Source organism: Marmota monax, unplaced genomic scaffold (assembly GCF_021218885.2).
Source record: "Marmota monax isolate L192 unplaced genomic scaffold, Marmota_monax_Labrador192_F-V1.1 WCK01_AAM20220418_F8-fsc00061, whole genome shotgun sequence".
In the NCBI taxonomy this organism is placed as follows: Eukaryota; Metazoa; Chordata; class Mammalia; order Rodentia; family Sciuridae; genus Marmota; species Marmota monax.
Genome location: NW_026695230.1, coordinates 18,153,358 through 18,174,089, shown reverse-complemented (window position 1 = coordinate 18,174,089; position 20,732 = coordinate 18,153,358). Strand labels below are relative to the sequence as shown.

The 20,732-nt window shown below is 42.1% G+C and overlaps 1 protein-coding gene across 1 annotated transcript in view; it reads left to right on the top strand.

The window, feature by feature from the left end:
* The window catches only part of Syt9 (synaptotagmin 9), a 176,663-nt gene that overhangs the window by 131,203 nt on the left and 24,728 nt on the right, over window positions 1-20,732 (top strand). Inside the window, exon 6 of the mRNA XM_046438162.2 lies at window positions 1,613-1,742. Within this exon, the coding sequence (XP_046294118.1) occupies window positions 1,613-1,742 (130 nt within the window). The remainder of the gene's footprint in view (window positions 1-1,612; window positions 1,743-20,732) is intronic.

The window sequence follows — 20,732 nt, the reverse complement described above, 5'->3', positions numbered from 1 at the left end:
TTTAATTAATACAGCACAGAAGAGATATTTATAGCCTGCATTGTAGCCAATTGTGTATTTAAAGGACAGATTTGAAAAACAGTCATTTTAATATGCAAAGGAAGTACCAACAGGGAATTATACATGTTAAACCAGTCATTAGACTGAAATGCAAAGTCTCTTTTTAATTAGAAACCTCCCACGTGGTCTGGGAACAATTATAAAAGAAAAAAATCATTCTGACTTCTAATATAATCTTACAAATATTATTTGTAGCCAAAAATTTTCCCACCTACCTCTGAAATGTCAGCAAGGCAGCACCAGTGACCTGAACGCGGTCTTCAGCAGATGCTTGTATGACGCATGACCGTCTTCCAATCCACCTGCCTGTGGCTGTGACAGACCTTATCGCATCTCCTATGGGCAACACACAATACCATTAGTGTCAGACCCCAGGAGAGGGTGTTGACTACCAACTGTGGAAGCCTAGGCCAACACTTTTTAAGCTATTGTCAAATTTCCTGCATCGACAAATTTGATTATGTGATCTCTGCCTCAATTTAATTATCAGTAAACTCATTAATCTGGACTGGAAAAATCCATGACAGAATCCATGGAGTTTCTACATGCATCTGATTTTAATGATTATAGACTTGAGTATCCTTTTTACTATCTCCCTTCCCTTCTATTCTCTTTATGACCCACACACAAATAGGAGAAAATTACTCCTCTTTGCAGGAAGGAAAAAGGAAGGGAGTACTGGGGACTGAACTAAGGGGTACTCGAATACTGAGCCACATCCCCAGCCCTATTTTGTATTTTATTTAGAGACAGGATCCCACTGAGTTGTATAATGCCTCACATTTGCTGAGGCTGGCTTTGAACTCGCCATCCTCCTGCTTCAGCTTCCCAAGCCACTGGGATTACAAGTATGAGCCACTGCACCCGACACAAAGGATTTTTTATTAAAAAAAAAATTACTAAGGAAAAAACAAATTGGCTCAAGACAGAGACCCACCCAGGGAGTTTCAGAAATATCATCCCTGAGGTTAAAGGAGTTATTTGTACAGTTGAGAAATCAAGTTGGGTCAAAGAACCAAAAATTGGATTTAGAGGGAAAGAGAGAACAGCATAAGATGATATCCATGTTCTCTTAACAAAATGGGGAGCAAGAAGACCCAGGTTCCTCCTCCACTCTGCTCCATTTGTGGGCTCCAGACCAGTGACTGTGACCCAGAGCTGCTCGCTCACCCATCCTGAGTAGCTTCTTGTGGTGATTTGAATGGCCATTATTATAAAAAAATAAATAAACTTCCTTCAAAGGGTTCCCTTTTCATTTTATGGATTTGGGGACCAATGTAGTTCCAGAACCAGAGATGGCATTCTTAGCATGCATCAGAAGTTCTTTGAACACAGAGTTCTCGGGAATAAGCTAAGCCATTCAGTGTCAGGAAAGCTGGGGGTACAACATTGAATCTCAAGTCCTGTTGGCTGTTAAGCTTGGCCTAATGTTTTAGGTTAGGGAATAATATAAAAATACCATTTCCCCATTCTTGCCATCAATTTATTTGAGTAACTGATGCTCTTATATACCAAAATATTAAGAAAAAACTATTGTGGGCCATTTTCACAGTGTAGGTCACAATGAGATCATTGGCGTGTGTCAAGTTGGCAACGAGGCCGAGAGGCTGGGCAGAGACCACTGGAGTGAAATGCTGTCATATCCTCGGAAGCCCATTGCACATTGGCATTCCCTGGTGGAGGTAAGATCTAACCCTGCATGCTCCACTTTGCAAAAGAGTAAGTACTTTGCTGTCAAAAATGCAAGAACTGACCAGTCCTGAGAGCACCAGGATCTAGTCATAGATGGGTTTCCCTGGTTGCAATTCCTGGGGTCATTGGGACTTGCATTCAATGCAAGTTTCAGTCTGTGCCCCCACCAATCTAGTAGGTTTTGAACATTGATCAGGAGTCATTCCTTACTTTGATTATCTTTGTAAAAGATCAAGATTCTCTGATTCACATTATGGTTTTGGGTGCCACCTTGATCTTTTGGAGGGCCTGTGCAGGATCTGGATGAGTGCATAGTCTTAGTCCATCATAGGTTGTCTTGAACCTGACTTCTTGAAGAACTTGAATGGGAGAGAGGAGGCCTGGATTTTAGAACTGTTGTTCTGGGTAAATCAGTTAGAATCAGATTCAATAGCATGTAATAAAAACAACAAACCACAAGTCAACAACAGGTGAAATGGAAATGTCTTTCTTTCTTGTATATAAAAGATGTAGAGGAAGGCAAGGTAGGGTATTATAGTGGCTCCATGATCAACAGACACCTGGACTTTGTCATTCTGCTTTATGGTCCCATTGTAGTTTTGTACCTAGAATTCACCCTGTTGTGTAATATGGCTGCTAAGCTCCAACCATCTATCACACATCTTCTAGGCTATAAAAAGGTGCAAGAGTCAAGAGAACACACATTCCTTTTTTAAGGGTTCTCTTTGAGATCTCATGCATCACTGCTACTTATGCTTAAATTAGTCACAGAACTTTGGATGTTTCTAGTTGCAGGGAAGTTAGAAATATATTCTTTTTGCTCAACTGTGGCAACATGCTTAACTACAAACAGGGCTATGTTTGTTTGCAGAGAAAAGGAGGGTAGGATACTGAAGGCGACTGGCCATCATTCTGCCACTCTCACCTCATTCACTACTCCCTCCCCCATTTCTCATTCATTCTTATCCTATTCATCTTTGCCTATTGATGCATCTATTTGCTAATTGGTTCCCTCAAAAATAATTCACATTCACCAAGTAACAATTCTAAAGGTCAAATGCCATGAATGTAGGTACAGAAAATACAGATGTAAATAAGAAGTCATCTATTATAGAACTTATAGATAATAAGAGACAGAAGAAGATGGTGCATGATTATTAACATGTACATCATAAGAATTATCATCCATATAAAGTGCTACAAGAGCACAAAGGAGAGAGTTGTTTGTTGTACTTAGAGAAGATTGTTCTTAAAGCCTTTCTACTTTCTGCTCTCAGTAAGTGAAGAGGACAGAACCCCTGGGAATGGGATCACCAGGAAGTGGGCAGGAGCTATTTATGTGGGTGCAGGGGTTCCAGGCAGAGAACTGTGCTCTCCCAGTGCAGGCAGCTGTTCTCTACATAATCATCCTGAGAGACCAAGACCAGAGCCTCACACTGTGTGGGCTCCATTTCCTTTGACAGTCATGTGAATCTAGCTGGAGTAATCATGCAGGGTAGTGGTGGAGAGGTAAGAGGCTCCCAACTCAGGTCTTCGGACAAAAGGACACTTCCTTAGTTGAAATGGTGCAGGACGGAAACTCCAAGCATCAGGGCCTCTGGGTGAATTCAAGGAGAGCCTAGGTCCCCCTAATTTGCAGGTCCCTTAAGACATCACTGCCCTTGGGCCATAGAAGCCAAGATTCTCTCTTTCCTGGACTCAAAATTAATCCCTCAGGGAGACCCAAAGGACCTATGAATCTCTTGAAAAGTAGCTGGGGGGCTGACCCTGACTGAACCATATATCACTTCTTCCTCTCCTGGTAGAATTCTCAAAGGAGTCTATCTGTGGCTTATTAAATTGTCTGGGCCTGTCACTAGCAGTGGCAGACCAGTTGTCATAGACTTCCTGCATCCTTAGACGGCATTGTTGACTTTAATTCTGGTTTGTAATCAGGAATGCCAAAGCTCTGTGACAGGTAATGGAAAAGAGTAAGGATGAGGGTGATGAAGGGCTGAGGGAAATGAGCTCTGATTCTTACACAGGCAGTTCTCTCTCTCTCTCAGTGACCTTGATAGGGGAGTAACCCTGGTGTGTATGGGGAGTGGTTTACACACCCAGCCCTGAACAGCAGCAGGTGTTATGCAAAGAGGGTGGTGGAAAGCAGACCTTGGAGGTCTCCCTGTTGAGGAAGAAGTGCTGTAAGACTTGGTCACCTGGGAGATATCCCTTAAACTCTGAATGCTTAGCTTTTTTGCAAGTGTTATGTAAGTGAGAAAGGAATGTCTTTAGGGTTAAACCACTGAAACTTGGGAGTTGTCTGTAGAACAGCTGGAATTCCTTCAGCTAATACAATGGCCATTTCTCAACTGTTGCAACAGAACTAAGGAAATGGAATGCCCACACCCCTGATATGAAGGGCAAACCAAGGGAGGCTGCTTCTTCCCTGTTGCTTCCTGTCTCTTTGAAGTATGCCTTGGACTCCAGATCCATCCCGAGAGGGGAAGTGATGCTTTCCCTTTTAAAAATAAACATGTCACTGGCAGAATTAGGGCAATGGTACCAGATGAGATGAAAAGCAGTCCTGGGAAGTGGTCCATGCTCTGTAGGCCTTCACTCTTACAGGGCTGTAGACAGAGGCTTGGAAACACACACACTGGAGTCAGATGGACCTAGATTCACATTGCTGTGCTGCCACCTGGGTGTTGTATGTTTTCTCATCTCAGTGGCTATAACAGTACCTGTCTCCTAAGGGTGGTTGTGAGAATTAGACAATCTAATCTATGTGAGAGGCAGCACTGTGGCTGGCTTATGGCAAATGCTCAGTAGGGTGCTCACTTATAATCATTATACATGCCCCACATTCTGACTGGGTGCTGTGTGTCCTCATGGGACTGTGTCACACAAGGGAAAGTCAACCATAGCATTTGCCATGGAGAACAGGAGAAAGGCCTGCACTCCATTGAGCTGTCATCTCAGATTGGGGTGGGAGGGGAGCTGACTCAGGACTTGGCTGGACATAGATGCCCAGATTTAAGTTCTATCCCTTTTCCTATTTTCCTTGGCTATAAAGATAAGTTGTTATTTTACTCTCTTAAATTTCTGCTTTAAAAAAGAAACAGTGCTAAATCCCAGTCTTCTTGACAAGTGTGTGCGTTTGTGTGTACACATAAGTGTACATATGTGAAAGGTGGGGGAGCAAGTTAGCACTGAACCCTGAACCCTGCAGAGATCTGGCAGCCTGCTTGGGCTGCATCCAACATACCCTGACCTTGCCAGGGCAGGTGGCAGATGGAGTCTTCAAAGCCAGTGAGTTCAAAAATCCTTTTCTGTCTCAGGGATTCTGGATGGCTCCACTGAGTACTCAAAGGTCAGCCAACACTGCTGCCTTTACTCTCCATGATGTCAAAAGGCTGGGGAGCTGTGTAAATTCCTCCCGAGCAGGCCACTGGGCACTCAGGGATAGGAAAGTCCCCTCCATTGAGGGTCAAAGGAGATGACAGAGCACTAGGGGCCATTACCACATCTCCTGCCTCTATATAGCCGTAATAAGATGGTATTGGCCTGGTCATGTGATAGCACCTTTCCTATACTCCTGAATGTCAAGCTGAATTACGTCATGAACTTTGGGAAGAACAATAGGAAATGGTTGCAGGTTTCCTTGCTTCCTGTGTAGTTCTGGGTAATTTCTGTACTCTTGAGGAGTAGGCTTGGTTTGATGGGAATACCAGACACAGACACCATTTGGTAAAGCAAATTTTAGTTTTCTGAGAGAATGAAGAAAAGGGTGTCAAATCATATATAGTAAAGATCAGCCCCATTATTCTAATTGACAGAGTTGCAAGATTCTAACTCTGAAAGTCCTATTTAAGGGGTGCTTAAGTGTAGATCAGTCTTCCTCTCTTTAAGTCCAGCCTTTGTACATACATGTATATCAGGCTAAAATGATTCTGGACTAGTCTGGCTGTCTGACCTCCTGACTGAGTCTGCTGCCCATCTCTACTCAGGGTTATTTGATTTCTAGCACAACTATCTGCAATTATGGTACCATATACTCTGAAATGAATAGAGTCCTCATTTATTACCCTCAGCATCATTAACCCATTAATTTCCAAGTTTTCAATTCTGTGAACATAGTAATTATTTTTTTCTTCTTTTTCTTGTACCAGAGATTGAACCCAGGGATGTTCTACCATTGAGCCACATTGCCAGCCCTTTCTATTTTTTATTCTGAGACAGGGTCTCTGTAAGTTGCTGAGAGCCTCTCTGCTGAGGATGGTCTTGAACTTGTAATCCTCCTGCCTCAGCCTCCTGAGTGTTCTCCACCATGCCTGGCTAGTAATTATTTCAAAGTTCCTATATATGGCATATTTGTTGCTCAATTTAAGTTTTCATAGGTGTTCTACGTCTGGGACAATGAGACAAAATAGGTTAATATGTGAAAATAGAGCTTTAGGCTTAAAGCAGATGTCAATTACCCAGACTTGTCTTGAAGTTATACTAGCAGCCCCTTTCAACCATCTCTAGATATTATCTATTGAGTGCTCAGCAGAGCCTACCTGAAGTCTTCAAGGTTCCCAGGAGAAAGCATCTGATTGCCTAGGTTGGATCATGGAGATATGACCTGGTACCCATTCCAACAGAAGTTTGGAAAGTAGACTTCTTGAGAAGAGTCCAGGAAGAACAAGGGAAGTTGACTACAGTAAACACGACTGCTCCCAAACAAGTTTGAAGTGAGATACTGAAAGACTTAAGCCTTTGGGCAAGTTATTAATTCACAACAGATTTAGGAAATAAGATCACTTCTTCAGGAAGGATGTGGGTAGAAAGGATACAAGAGCTGTGGGAACCTTAGCCTGTACAGATACATGGTATTTTCTACCCGTTCCTCTAGCCCATGTTGGCCCAGGGCCACATTTGCCTTCAGCTTCCCCTTCAGTCTATCTGACTTTGGGGTTTCAAGCCTGAGCTGAAGCCAGAATCTCTCCTCCCCATCTCTGTCTCTTCTTCAAAGGCTTTCTACTTCCTGTTTCTATCCTTTCTACCATAGCATGATTTCTTACTACCTATGATTTATGTTCAGGACTGCAAGGTTTCCTTTCAACATGTAAAGGAAATGTTCAGAACTTAGAAGTGCCTTTTCTCCTAAGAAGCCGTGGCTTTAAGACTGTTGTTTCATGAAAACTAACTGACGCTAGCTGGTTGTCCACCTTCTGTTATCTACCTTCAGCTTGTAAAAATACAAGGTACTGAGGCAATGCATTGGACAACATGATTTATAGACAATAAAAATGCCATCCCTATTACAAAGATATTGAATTAGTATTTGATGAATAAATGAAAAAATAAACAAATGAGATACATAATGGAACAAATTGGGTTTCTTTGGTCCTGAAGTTACAGACTCCCCCATTCAGTGGAATTCAAAGTAAGTTCTAGGCAAGTTATAAAAGAATAAATTTGCAATAGGCTGCTCAAATGGAGATGGCCGGAGTTAAGCTCCAAGTCTTGATCACCTTTCTTCATTTAGAAGTACATGAGCAGAGGGTATTTACTCCCTTGGCTTTCCGTGAACTCCCATCTGATGACAGTGGCATTGCATTTTGAGTATAATTTGAGAAATAGTAAAACACAACCCCCCTTAAGCTGATATGGGTGGTCAGGTTCTGGAGTACTTCAGTATCTCCTTTCTGGAAAGAGAAGAAGCACTCAGAGAAGCACACAGTGTCCCCGTGTTGAATAGCAGACTGCTGTACCCAAGTGAGAACTGGTCGAGGATGACAAGGGTGCAAGCATCCCTCAAGTGAGCTGCTCTCACCAGGGAAGCACTCGTCTTTTAATGCCTTGCTTTACCCATCTGTGAAAATAAAGAGGAAAATGAAGGGAAATTGGGAAGTGTGATGTAACATAAAGGACTTATTCTTGGGTTTTTGTTCTTTACCAAAAGATGAACTATTTTTGATGGTGGAATTTAGCAAGTCAGTGTCCAAAAACACTCGTAGAGTCACTGAATCATAATTGATTGAAAAGAACATAAAAATGTGCTACATATTCTGGATCTGAAAACATTAACAAGCCTGATAGAATCCATGCCTGCTGACATAAGTGACCAGGACACCATTTGGACAAGCAGGCCCGATTAGTGTTAATGGGTCTTTGTTTCTAGCTGATGGAGGTTGGCAAGCAAATCCAAGACCACAGACTTTCCCAAGCAAATCTTCTTTCCTGTATTGAATTATCTGTAGGGGAAATAAAAAAACAGAAGGATGCTAAGTATTGTCTCATCTTTAGGTATGATACAAAACCAGTGACTTTCCCAAAGGTCTGTAGAGAAGAGAGTAATCATACAAAATATGGGAGTGCTCAAGGTAAACACTAGAGGTATAAAAGATAATGACAATGTGGTGGAAAATAACATTTCTGCTTGAACAGAAAGTCAAGTGCATCTTGACTCTCCTCTCATTCACAAATGGCCTTGCTGCAGAAGTCTCTTCCCTGGAAGGTCACACTTGAATAGTTATTAAATAGAAAGGTGGATGACAATGGGCTTGAGCTTCAGCTTTCCCCATCTCCAAGAACAGCGTTCATAGGTGAGTGTGACATGATGGGATGGGCCATTTCTTCTCCCACAGATTAAATGAATCAGAATAATTTATGCCACTCAGAGAACCATACTAGCTCCCGGTAGTTTGGGGAGAGGAGGACTGTGTCCTGTCTGAGGAGGGACCCTGAGGCAAAGGTGGAGCATCCTGGCCGGAGGACATCAAGGAAGACCGCTGCTCCTGGAAACAAGTCTTTCAGGAGATGGTCCTGTCAAATGCTGCCTCTCACACATCACCATCCAACCTGCAAATCCAACAAAGCTGTGTATGTTGCTTTCCCTGGTAGTAGAAGGGAAAATGCAGGGTTTGATTACTGCTCTTTTGAAGTCTGGTTTAGAGTGAGTCTTTTAGTGCAGCATGGGGTGAGGGAAGCTAGTTTAGGATTGGGGGAAGGATTGTGACAGTTTCGATGGACATAACAAGGTGAGGATTTCAAGCCCCGGGGTTCAAAGCCTTGGGGTACATACTGTCTCTGAATGCTTTCTTAGAAACAGTGGTGGCCTTTTGGGAAGCCCAGGAATGAAAATGTTACTTGCAACTTTCATTTTTCTCAGCAATACTCTGTGGGAACAGTAAAGTTATGTTAATGAAGACGATAACAATAGAATGGTAAAGTCAAGTTAATGTACAGACTTTACTTTGTGGATGGTGAACTGTGTTGCTGTACGATTTTAGTTCTCACACTCCAAGATCAAAAAACACTGGAGAGCTGGCAAAGGATTCTGCCCAGTTCTGTGGGTATTTGCACCCTGGCAGCATGAACATTTATTGGTTGCCTCTCCAGCATTAAGCCTCCTTTCTGATGGCCCTGATTTCTCACTGATGACTCCCTAGAGCCTGGTTCCAATCTCAGCTCCAGGAGTGGCACAAGTGACTTTAGGAATTAACAATGTTAAAGTGAATTCTACCAGAGGGTATTATAAAACAGATGGTGTGAATGCTAGGACAAAGATGCTGTCTCTTTCTTGTTGGACATAAACAAAGAATTGTATGCCCAAGGAGCAGCTGTGGCTTCTCTAGACTTCTCTAGAGGAGCCAGACTTAGAAGTCAACGCCATGTGTGGCTGAATAGAGAGAGAATAACAATCCACAATTTCAGTCATACACTCTGAGCTGCTGGATCAAGCCTATCCTGAATGTAGTATAATCTCTGGCCCTTATGAATATATCACTCAATTCCCTTTGTTGTGTGAGCAACATTAGGTGGTATTTCTTGCTTAGAACAGAAAACCTCTTATCTGAGACATAGATGAACTCCTACCCTTAGAGTGAAGGGAACCTATCCCACAGCTGCCTTAAGATTGACTATTCTGCATTCTTCTCTGTGATACATCCAGTACCTAACAAAATGTGTGGCATGTAGTAGACCTTCAGTGAAGTTTTCCTAATGAAACCAATGATTGATTTGGTTAATTAGCTCATGTGTTGAAACCTTCATGACCAAAAGAGAGACACTCTACTCTCCGTGATATATAAATACTGTTTGTAGCTAAGGAGGAACTTTTTTCTTTTGTATTTATATGTTACTTTACAAGAGGAATTTGAGTCCTAGGTGGGTTGAAGGGTCTGTGGGAAGCTCTCCATGTGTGATGGCTCCCTTGGATTGAAAGGTATAGATCCTCAGCAGTGAACATTGGTCATCTCCCTGTCTCTTTCCCATCAGTGTCTCTCATGAGGGACTTAAATTCACTTGTTTAAAATGAAAATCTATACTTTTTAAACAATATTTTAGCAACTTTCTTTTATTCCCATGTTATTTTTTCCTAAAATAGCCAGGGGGACTTTACAAATCATCAACAATTACATAATGCAATCTCAACTTTTAGGTATATGATATGCTATAGTGAGTTGTGCTCAGAGCATCAGAAACAGAAGCAATTGTGAATGAAATGGAACACATCAGGGTGATTTTCCCTGCATAACTAAGGATCTGAATTGTATACGCTTAGATACTTTACATATTGATAGTAAGTGCTCAGATTGACAGTTTGCCAGCGAAAGGTCATAAAACCAATCAAGAAAGTAAATGTCATCCAAAGGGAATAAGACTGACTACAAATTTAAAAATATAAGCATTCTGAATTTTCCTTCCTGATATTAATGCTGAATGAAGTCTCTAAAGGGGGCATGGAGATTTTAAACCTACATCTGTTTGTTCTTTTCACTGGGCCTGATCTTCATTCTATCATTGTTGTTGTCTAAATGTTTCTGTCCCCCTAAAATTTATATATGAAACTAATCCCTAATGTGGTAGTATTAAGAGGTGGGAGGTGAATAGGCCATGAGGCCCCTGTCCTCATGCATTGGATTATACAAGAGGCCCATGATGGATGCAGGAAGGCGCTGTCTTTGAGGCATTGGAGCTACCCAGTTTATAAACTGTGTATTAATTTATTTATTTACTTTTGGGTATTTTGTTACAGCAACCCAAAAAGACTAAGAAATCTTGTTGCCTGGAGTCAGGGTCACATCAAGAAATAAGACTGAGTTGGAACAGGCAACATCTACTCCATTAGGGGAAGACAGGAGTTGACCTGGCTGCCGAGGGGCCCATAGAATCCATAAACAAGATCTCAAGCCAGAGCATCTGATGTTTCCATCTTAGTTCTGCAATAGTGAGTGGGGCCCTCCAGTGGTAGCCATATGCCTTAATGAAGGAACCAAAAGCCTGGCAGTGATTAGCATAAGCTTCTGGTTTTAGAGAAGGTAACAGTAGAGCCCTTAATTTAAGGATTGAAGTGGGATCCAGCTTGGAGGACCCTAGCCAGGAAGGCTGGGCCAATCTGGTGGTGGAAGTGAATGGAGTGGGAGTTCTGCTCACTTTGGCACATGAGATTCAAGAATGAGTTGACGACCAAGACTGTGACTGGAAGATTATGTCACAGGGCCCCAAAGCATGGAGGATAGCCACAGGAAGGTAGGTCTGCCTCTCTACCTCCAGCCTGCAGCATGAACTTTGTATTCTTAAGTAAGTAGATAGGGTGACAAAATCTGATCTTTCCATTGCATTTCAAGCTTTTTGTTCTTAAAAGTTACAGAATGCTTACTTCCAGAAGTAGGGATAATGGTTCTTAGGCTGCTACTTACAAATAATCTGGCATTTCAGTTGCTTTTCAAGTCTGAAACCAACATATTGCTAATATGGACTTATCTAGTAATAAATATTAAATCAGGAATCCAGAGATCCTTTCAGAGAAAGAAATCATAACTGAGAGAAACCCTACACTCAGGATAATGAGGGGAAATCAGGGATACCATCTTTGATCTCACTGAGTTAGGGTACCACCAGCCTTTCTGCTCCTCCAATCTATCAGAGAGCATGTTGGAACTACAGTGTGCCCAGTGTATGTCAGTGGACATGTTGGAGGAGCAGAAGTCTGGAGCTGAAAGAGTTAATAACAAAGACCTTGAGAAAGCTGCTTTTTGTTACAGGGAAATCACTTTTAGCTCCAGTTGCTGTTGCCAGAGGAGATGCTTGAAAGCATGAGAGGGAATAATATGAAAGAAAAGGACTTTTGAATCACATGGGAGTCTTCGAGGACTACTCAGCCCAGAAGATGTTCCTCTTACTGTTTCAAGCAATAATTCTCTAAAGCCCCCAAGCACAGATATAACTTCCTTTGCTGTCTTTACAGATTGTGTTTGAATTCATAGGAGCCCAGGAGACTGTCCTGCTGTGTATGGGCTTCCTCAATGGCAGAAAGTAGGGACAGAATTAATAATAGCAATAACAGTGGAAATACAGAGTTTATCCCTGTGTTGTAGAGGTGGATGGTCTCTAAACATTAGAGGAACGTCCTTGAGCAGTTGCAGACAGAGACTGATATAACTTGATTTAGAAAATCAGCTGCAGAGACCTGAAGACTCCATGAGACAGAATAATGAGAAGCTGGAATATTAAAGAAATAGATCTGGACCAGATTTGGGCTTCACTTGTTCCCATCCTAGAAAAAAAGGGAGGCTTGGAAGTTAAGGACTGAGCACCCTCCATTATCACCACCCCCTCCATTGTTACCACCACCTCCATACCCATATAACAGGTGCCCTCTGTTTTTAAGGTTCTGTGCTGCTGAGTAGGACATCCTAACTTAATAGCTATTGAGCAGCGAGGTGGGGAAGGAGATTGTTATGTAAGATTTCTCCCATGTGGTTGAAGAAGCTGAAGACAGAATAAGTTTGGAAGTGAAGTGTAGGAGCAGCAGCCAGCCTCAGAGAGCAGAATTTGGTGGCCCTGAAGGAAGCAGAAACTGGGGACGATACCTTTAGTAGAACTGACCTGGATTTACATTTGGATTTTATAATGAGAATTTGCTGAGTCTGGCCACAAACTAGGTATGGTCCATAGAACTCCTATGTGATTCTAGATTATTTAAAATCTGTTTATATATACATCTATGTATAAATTTAAGTTAATACTTAGCAAACTAAAGCAAACACATAAAGACTTAAATTAACTGTTTAATACAGTGGTGGCCAGTTTATTGGGTTTTTTCCCTGAACTCATTCCTGAGGCCAAGTGTAATTTGGAAACTGAATATGTAAAACAAATAAATGCAAGAGCTACTTGTTATCAAAGCAGCCAGAAATTGAGGACAGCAAAATTGTTTAATCAGAGAGAAAGGCATGGCCCAGTTAAACTTTCTAGTGGGCTACCCCAATTGTGCTGTTGTCACTAGTGTCTAACAAAAAGGTGTCACGTAAAGCTGCTGACTTGAACAAATTACCTAGTGTCGGGGGGGCTGGGGTTGTGGCTCAGTGGCAGGGTGCTTGCCTGGGATATGTGAGTCACTGGGTTTGATCCTCAGCACCACATAAAAATAAATATATAAAGGCATTCTGTCCATCTACAGCTAAAAAAATATTTTAAAAAAGAATTGCCCAATGTCTCTGAAGATCAGTTTCCTCCTCCATAAATGGGGATATTAGTACCTGGTATTAAATACCTGTTATTATGGTTAAGTGACATTTATGAAAGCATCTAGCACTGGTTTTTGGAATTACCAGTGCTTCACAGAAACTTTGGTGTCAAGAATGTAAGCTCAGCCCAGAATTTCAACAAGTTCACAGTTATACATGGAGTAGGGTGCCTCAGATATTCATGCCTGTGATTCACAGCAGGAAATACATTTAATATCAATACACACACATATAAAACTGAAACCAAAGTTTTGTGAAGCAGTGCACATATGTGTAATATAGTTTGTTTTTTAAATCATCTCTTTTTTAAAAAAAAACTGGTCACAATCATTAATGTCATGAATCTAACAGTGGGTCATTATTCTTAGTATGAAAAACACTGAAGTAAAGGATACTCAGTTTCACAGAGGACATTGTAATTTTGATTAATATGGGAGTATTAAGAGGTAGATGTGGAATCACGATCAACTGCCCACATGTTTAGAACCATCCATTCTAGTCTTTTCTCTGAAAGACTAGAATTCTAGGCTTTTCATCAGTATATTTGCTGGAAGTCAACATTATCCCTTGGTTTTAGTTTCTCTGCACTGGATGCTACGTGCTTGAGTTTGTGTTGCCACATTTGCGTGAACATGACAAAATGATTTTTACCATGAATATTTAACTTTAGATTTTGAGCTGTGTGTTTATAATTAAGGGGAAATTTTGAATAGAGACAAAGGAAAGAGGCATTTCTCACTGAAGTTGTGTGTCAGGCTATTAAAAAACAAACAAACAAAAACCCTGAAGTGACCACTGCACAGGACTCCTTGGCTCTCCCTGGGGGCAAGGTACTACACTGAATGCTCTGCACACAGGGATGGAGACTAAGTACTTGCCCTCAAGGAGGCTTCTGGGGGACACTGACAGAGAATTGTTCCAGTGTGATGTCATAAATTATGTAATTGGTGTTTTTGAAATTTGTGTGGGACCACAGATGAGAGTTCCCAACCCTCCATGGGCAGAGAGTGGTAACCAGAGACACAGCTGGTCCCACTTGATCAGGCTCTTGGAAAGGTGTAAGAGTCCTCCTGCTGAGCAAAGAAGAAAAAGAAAAGAATAAAGATAGTGTGTTCAAAGGCACAAAGTTGTGAAAGAGGAGGGCCGGTGCCTGGGACACCAAAGAGTTCAGATGATTGAAACACAGGGAACCTGGGGAAGAGAAATGAGGCCAAATAGGGAGGGAGAAGGGGTTTGGCCTTTCTGCTGGGGCTGCGAGGGAGCTTTGGAATGATTTTGAGAGGAGCTGCAGCATGCTCAATTTGGTATTTTAAAAGGATCATGCTGACCATCTGGAGGAGGGCAGGAGGGGTTGAGGCTGGAGGCAGAGACAGCTGCAGTGGTAGAGATGAGCTATGCTGGAGCCTGAGGAGGGCAGAAGTAGAGGGGATGGACGGGGAAGAATGCACTTGTGAAGCTTTATGAGCTAAAATTGAATGAGAGGGCAGGAAGAGGGAGGAGTTTGGGATGAGAGCCAGACCTCTATGTTGACCAGATGGATGGTCCTGCTGTTTACTGAGCTACTGAAAGGTAGAGAAGGGACAGGGGGCAGGGGGTAAGGGTTGAGGGTTGGGGAGGGGAGGCTGACAAGCTGAGAGGAGAGATTTAGCAGTTTCAGTGTGTTGGATCCAAGAGCAATGGAATTTGACAAAATGCAATGTTCACACATACCTTCTAAAAGATTTTTTTAAGACATACTGAGTCCACAACAGTGTTGCTTAGATTTTAATGATTGTTCCTATACACACACACACACACCCCTGCATACACACATGCACGCACACACAAGCACTCACACAGTGCTCCTATGTACTACCCTTTTCTTAGCTGACAGCCAGGTTCTTTTCTGGGACTAAGACCACATGAGTGATTGCAGGTTGATTCGCTGACTTTTACAATGAAAATGCTATGCCTCTAATCTGCTGATGAAAGGCTAATTAGCCTGGATTTTAAGCCTTTAAGGAAAAGTATGTCAGAAAACTCAGAACTTTACTCACAGAAGCTTTTTCTGGATTAAGGGAGGTTGGATTTTTTCCTCCATGGCCTGTGTATCAGTCAGTGTTAAAGGGCAGCTTAGCAGTGACCCACCGCCCCTCCCCAAAGAGAAGGGACCTCAGTTCAGACAGGTGGGTTCTGCACCTTACAGCTTCTCTTTTCCAAGGCCGAGAGAGGGAGAAAAAAAAAAGGAACACCATTAGTAAAGAACCTTATCATATGAGGCTGACCTCCTAAGAATGAGTGGGAGAGAAAGCAAATTTTGGGGAGAGGCACAAGGAGACATAACCAGGATATCAACAGTGGTCAATGGAGCAGGCTACAGCAAATTGGAAGTACAGTAAAATCTGTTCAATTTCAAACTAAACTTAGTGGTATTTTTAAATCATCTCTCAGCACTCTCCCCATCCCAGCGCTACTTGTTTCATGTGCACAAGTTGGTTGGGCTGATTGCTCTGAGTGTTTATGTCTGCCTCCCATGAAGAAGAGCAGTTTCAGTGGGGCAATGGTATCTGGTGGCATTTGGATTAGAGAGAGACAAGGAAGGAGGAATTAGGAAGTGAGGAATTGGAGTTAATGTTAGTAGAATACTCCTTCAAGTGTTTTTGTCTGGTTTTGGGTGGGGTTTTTTGGCACAAAGGGGAATACTTACTTATAGCTGGAAAAAATGAAGGGTCATAGGAGAGGGATTTTCCTTTTCAGAGCAAAATATGTGACCATTTTTATAGATTGAGAACAGGACAACAGAGAAGGAAAGATTGAAAATACAGAAGAGTGATAACTGTTATGTAGGTTTTGATATAAAGACACAGGGCAGTCCTTCTTACAGGGCATACAAGATGCTCTGCCCTCCCATAACAAGCCTTGTGGTGCCATCTTGCTCCATAACATGCACAAGTGAATGAGACTCTATGGGCAGAGTTAGGAAGTACCTTGCACTGCTCTCAGTACAAGAGGAGGACCCAACATTTATGCAATGCCCCTATACCACCTGGTAGTTGGGAAACTACCAGACCTAGGGCCCAGCCAGTCACCTTCCTCCTCTCCCCAGGGTTTCTGATACGCAGACTTTCTCTGAAAACTTACTGCACACTATGGTGTCTTGGAAATGGCTCTACACTCTCCCATTCCAGTTCAGCCTTAAAAGGGTCCTCTTTTCTCACCTTTGTCCTACTGGGACTTTTGGAAACATCCAAGCCCCCCTCTTATGATTCTTCCTTTAGCTTTCATCTGGAATGACCCAGCCTCTTCCCTGTGTTCTCTTCTGCACTTTGAAACTGCACCCGTTAGATCAGAGCCCCACTTCCAGTCATACCAAGCACCTCCCACATCCCGCCCCTGATGCTTGAATGTCACACTTCTATTCCAGCCATCTCTGATTTCAGTATCAGCTCTTAATACAGAATCATATTCCTGCTAAGTCCATTCCTCCCAGGTCCAATTCACAGCCCCTCCTCCATTCACTTCCAGTAAGTCCAGCTGTGAGCAGTCTTTGAGCATTTATTCTAAAGTTCTAAAAGGCCCAACTCTGATGCAAGTGAACACTCTCACCACCCAGAAAGCAAACAATCACCTTTACTTTTGGCTTCAATCAGACAAACCCCAAGACATTCAGAGGATGAAGCCATCTGGAAAATGTTCCTTAAAAAAACACAACTTACTAGAGAGGACAAAGTTCTAGGAGAGAATAAAAGAAACTATACAAACTGGACTTATACAAGTCAATAAGAACATGGAGGCATGCACATAGCATAGGAGAGAAGAAATGTCAATCAATTTACTTAATTTCCTGATGGGATAAAACCATCTAGTATATGAGCTTGCCCCAGCTAACCTCCTTTGCATGCATACACAACTTACCTCATAAACATCATAGTTTGTAAAATGTGTATCTCTGGTCAAAGGTGATTGGATTAAGAGGGGCACATGCTCCCAGCAGCCAATCTGTGGGCTGCCAGTGACATGGTCTGATACCCTAAGGTGAGTTGAGTGAATTAGAGTCTTTCACCAAACTTGGAAATGTCAAGAACATGAGGAATCAACACAACCAGAAACTAAAATATCAATAGACTTTCAAGATGGAATGTGGCAAGTCTTGATAGGAGATGAGAAAGTCACGTTATAAGTATCCTATGTTTTAGTGATAAGAAATATTTGCCAAAAAGAGGATAAAGAAATCAGCTAATAAAAAGATGAGAGAAAAACAGATGAACAAAGAAGTAAGTCTTATTAATTGTGGACACCAGATCAAAAAATCTAGAGAGGTTCTGAAGCTGAGATTCTGGATCCCAAACAGAATTCCTGCACCCACACCTATAATGGTTTCTTCTTTGGAACTTCTGTGAGAATTCATTCCTATAATTGTTCCATGAATTTTTTTCATTATAAATCACCACAAACAATCCAAACTTGTGTTGAACACCCTCAACTGGGCCTGTGTTCCTGGCAACCTGAAGATTCTCCAGAACAGGTGTAGCTGTGGGCATGTCCGAAAGCAAACTGATAAAGGATGTATTTGGCCTCGCCATTTGTTCTACCATTTTCCACAGTCTTAACTGTGCTGAAAATGAAACCTTAAAATGGTATCAATCCCCTGAGTAGAAAAGAAACTAGACAGAGCAAAATAAAATAATACAAATTGAAATGAGATTCATACCATTGGAAGGAAGCCAGTATTTCTAGAAAAGAAGCACAGATGAAGGAGAGGCCCCCAATCACTTGAGTGGGAAGCTAAAAAAAGATCATTATTGGTGATGCTTCATTGTGAGGCATGTCTTTATGTGGACTGTGTATGGACCAAAAAGGTTTAATGGGTAGATAGATGCCTTCCTGGTGTTGTAGAAGGTGTGACCGAGTGTGCTGAAATTGGTCAAGTCATTACTTCTCATGGACAGACAATCCACTCAGAGTGAACATGGATGTGTCTTTAGAGGCAGTGTTTTTTGGGACAGGAAATTGAAGGACTTGAGAATACAGGTAGAATTTTCATTAGTTCTTCCCACTGCCCTTTGGAACTCTGGAAAACTGAGGAGTACCTCAAAGATAATCAGTAATTGCCTTAAAAGATCAGGTTGACGTTTAAAAAGAGGTTCTGAACCATGGCTTAAGATACCAGAAGAAATAATTTCTAGCCAAAAATGCAGAGAATCTTACAAAGACATGAAGGATTGTGTTGTTCAGAGATTGATTAGCCAACTCATCAAGATTTATGAACTGATACCAGGAGATAGAGGGAGACAACACAACAAAACAGCTAGCCTATGCTGCTACTTGCTGTGAATGACATTAAGAGGGATGTGGAAAATAGAGTTTCAGGATAGGGGGTGCCTAATTATTCAAAGATGATAAGATGGAAAGCCCAGGTGTATGAGGTGTACATGGCCACAGGTATCCTGATACATCCTGCAAAGAGAACAAACAAAACGTCTAGGGCAATGTCTGCAGCTGTGTTGGCATCACTGATACCCAAGCACTACAGGAGACCGCTTAGAAGCACACAAATTAATGTGCTGTATCTTCCTGGAAGCTGTGCATGCAGAAGCTCTTAATAAGAAGCATATGATGGGATTTAGCAGAAATGACCTACCTAAGGGAATATCCAGGTAGACAGGTGATGTTCCTAAAGCAAATCATAACATTAATACAGAGACAGAACTCGTGATTGTCAGTAGAAGCCCATTGAAGAGATGTTTCCTGAAAGTCTTCCTTTTGTAAAAGATAGAATATCTGAAAAGTTCTTGAATTGCTTGCTATAAAATATATTTGTTGGAATAGTTCTGATATAGAGATACAAAGTCAACAATGAGAAATTATATCATTTGCCATATAGATTGTCTAGTGGTAGGGTGAAAGTTGAGAGATTGCAGATTTGGTGGTTAACAACAGTGTTGGAGCATCAGCTCTTCCCAGGCTGTTAGCTATCCTTCCTTTTTATTCATAATCATGTCAACTGCTACATGGATGCAGTCCTAGGCATTTAGTTCAGACATGAAAACATTCAGAGGAAAATGTCCTTCTTGTACCTCTCAATTAGGAGCAAAGAAAAACTTCCTTGAGTCCCCGTCAGACTTTCCATTTATCTGTCATTACAAGAAGTTGCCAATTTTTGAAGTAATGTAGGCCAAACAGGTCCATTTCTGGACCTTTTCCTGAGACACCATGAAAAACACCATTCCCCGCCCTCTTCCCTAGAAATACTTGCCCAGCCTTCCAGCTTTGACTCTTCCCCCTACCAGCCAATTTTTTCCCTTACAACCCAGGACTTCATCATCTGCCTTCCTACAATCAACCCATCTTCAAGCCCGTCTCAAAAGGTTCAAGCCAGCATAGGCACCACAGAATACCAGATCAAGTCTGGTTCCTTATGCTTGCCAGACCAGGAGCTCTCATTGAGAAATTTTCCAGATACGACCTGATTCTGGCAGGTCCCCACTGCTGCCTGTCACACCTCTGCACATGCCGTCAACACTCTACTCTCCAGTGAATATGGCTTCTAAAGCTCTCCCAAAATTCTGCCAGCACCCATACCTGTGGTGGGACTTAAGCTGGTAACCTAAGAATATCCTACACACATCACTGAGCTGGTCTTGGCCCTTTCCTCCAGCTGTTCCTAAGCCCAAACCAGAATGAAGGTGGTAGCAGCCCCAACTTTCAGGATCAGAGAGTCCCAGGGGCACATTTGGAGCTCCCAGAGGTACTTAACACAGGGCTTTGATGCCGACACTACTCTAGCCCACCAGACATGGAAACTTGGGTCTCAGCTTCTCTCCCCACATCTCTACCCCAGCACTATCCACGGGCTTCTCAAGCTTCCACTCAAATTGGCCTCCTTCCTTTATGACACTGGGCTTCATTGGATTACTGTCAGCAGTTTCTTCTTATAGGTAATAGGACCCTTACCTCAACACCAAGCATCTTTCTCCCAAAGAGCAAATGGTCCTTTCCTGGGCTTCAGCTGTCAGCTCTGCTACCCTTTGCTGCCCTCCCCTGGCCATTGACATCACTACAGGTGATGCTCTGGGCTCTGATGGGTTCTTGGATGTGTTCATTCAATAAACTTTTAGGGCCTCTGAGTACTGTGCAATGTTCAGATGCTGAGGAATAAATAAATGGTGCAATAAAATATATATTGTCTTCCTTCCAAGAGAACACAGTTGAGTAATAAAAGGGTTAGAGGGAGAGAGAACGTGAATGGGAATGGATGAATTCTAGTGTATTCCCTGTGGAAACTGAGATTTGCTCATTTGCAGATCCTCATAATTCCACTGCCTAACGCTTTCACTTGAAAAAAATTTGGAAATGAGAACCTTTTCCTCTTTTAGAGTGGAGTTAGAGGTCTTTGACCTCCCTCCAGTCAATGCTTATGCTAGTCACATCTGCCTTCTTCCTTTCTAGTATTATAGGACTTGTTTTCATTTATAAAATAAATATTTCTAGATATACAATGGG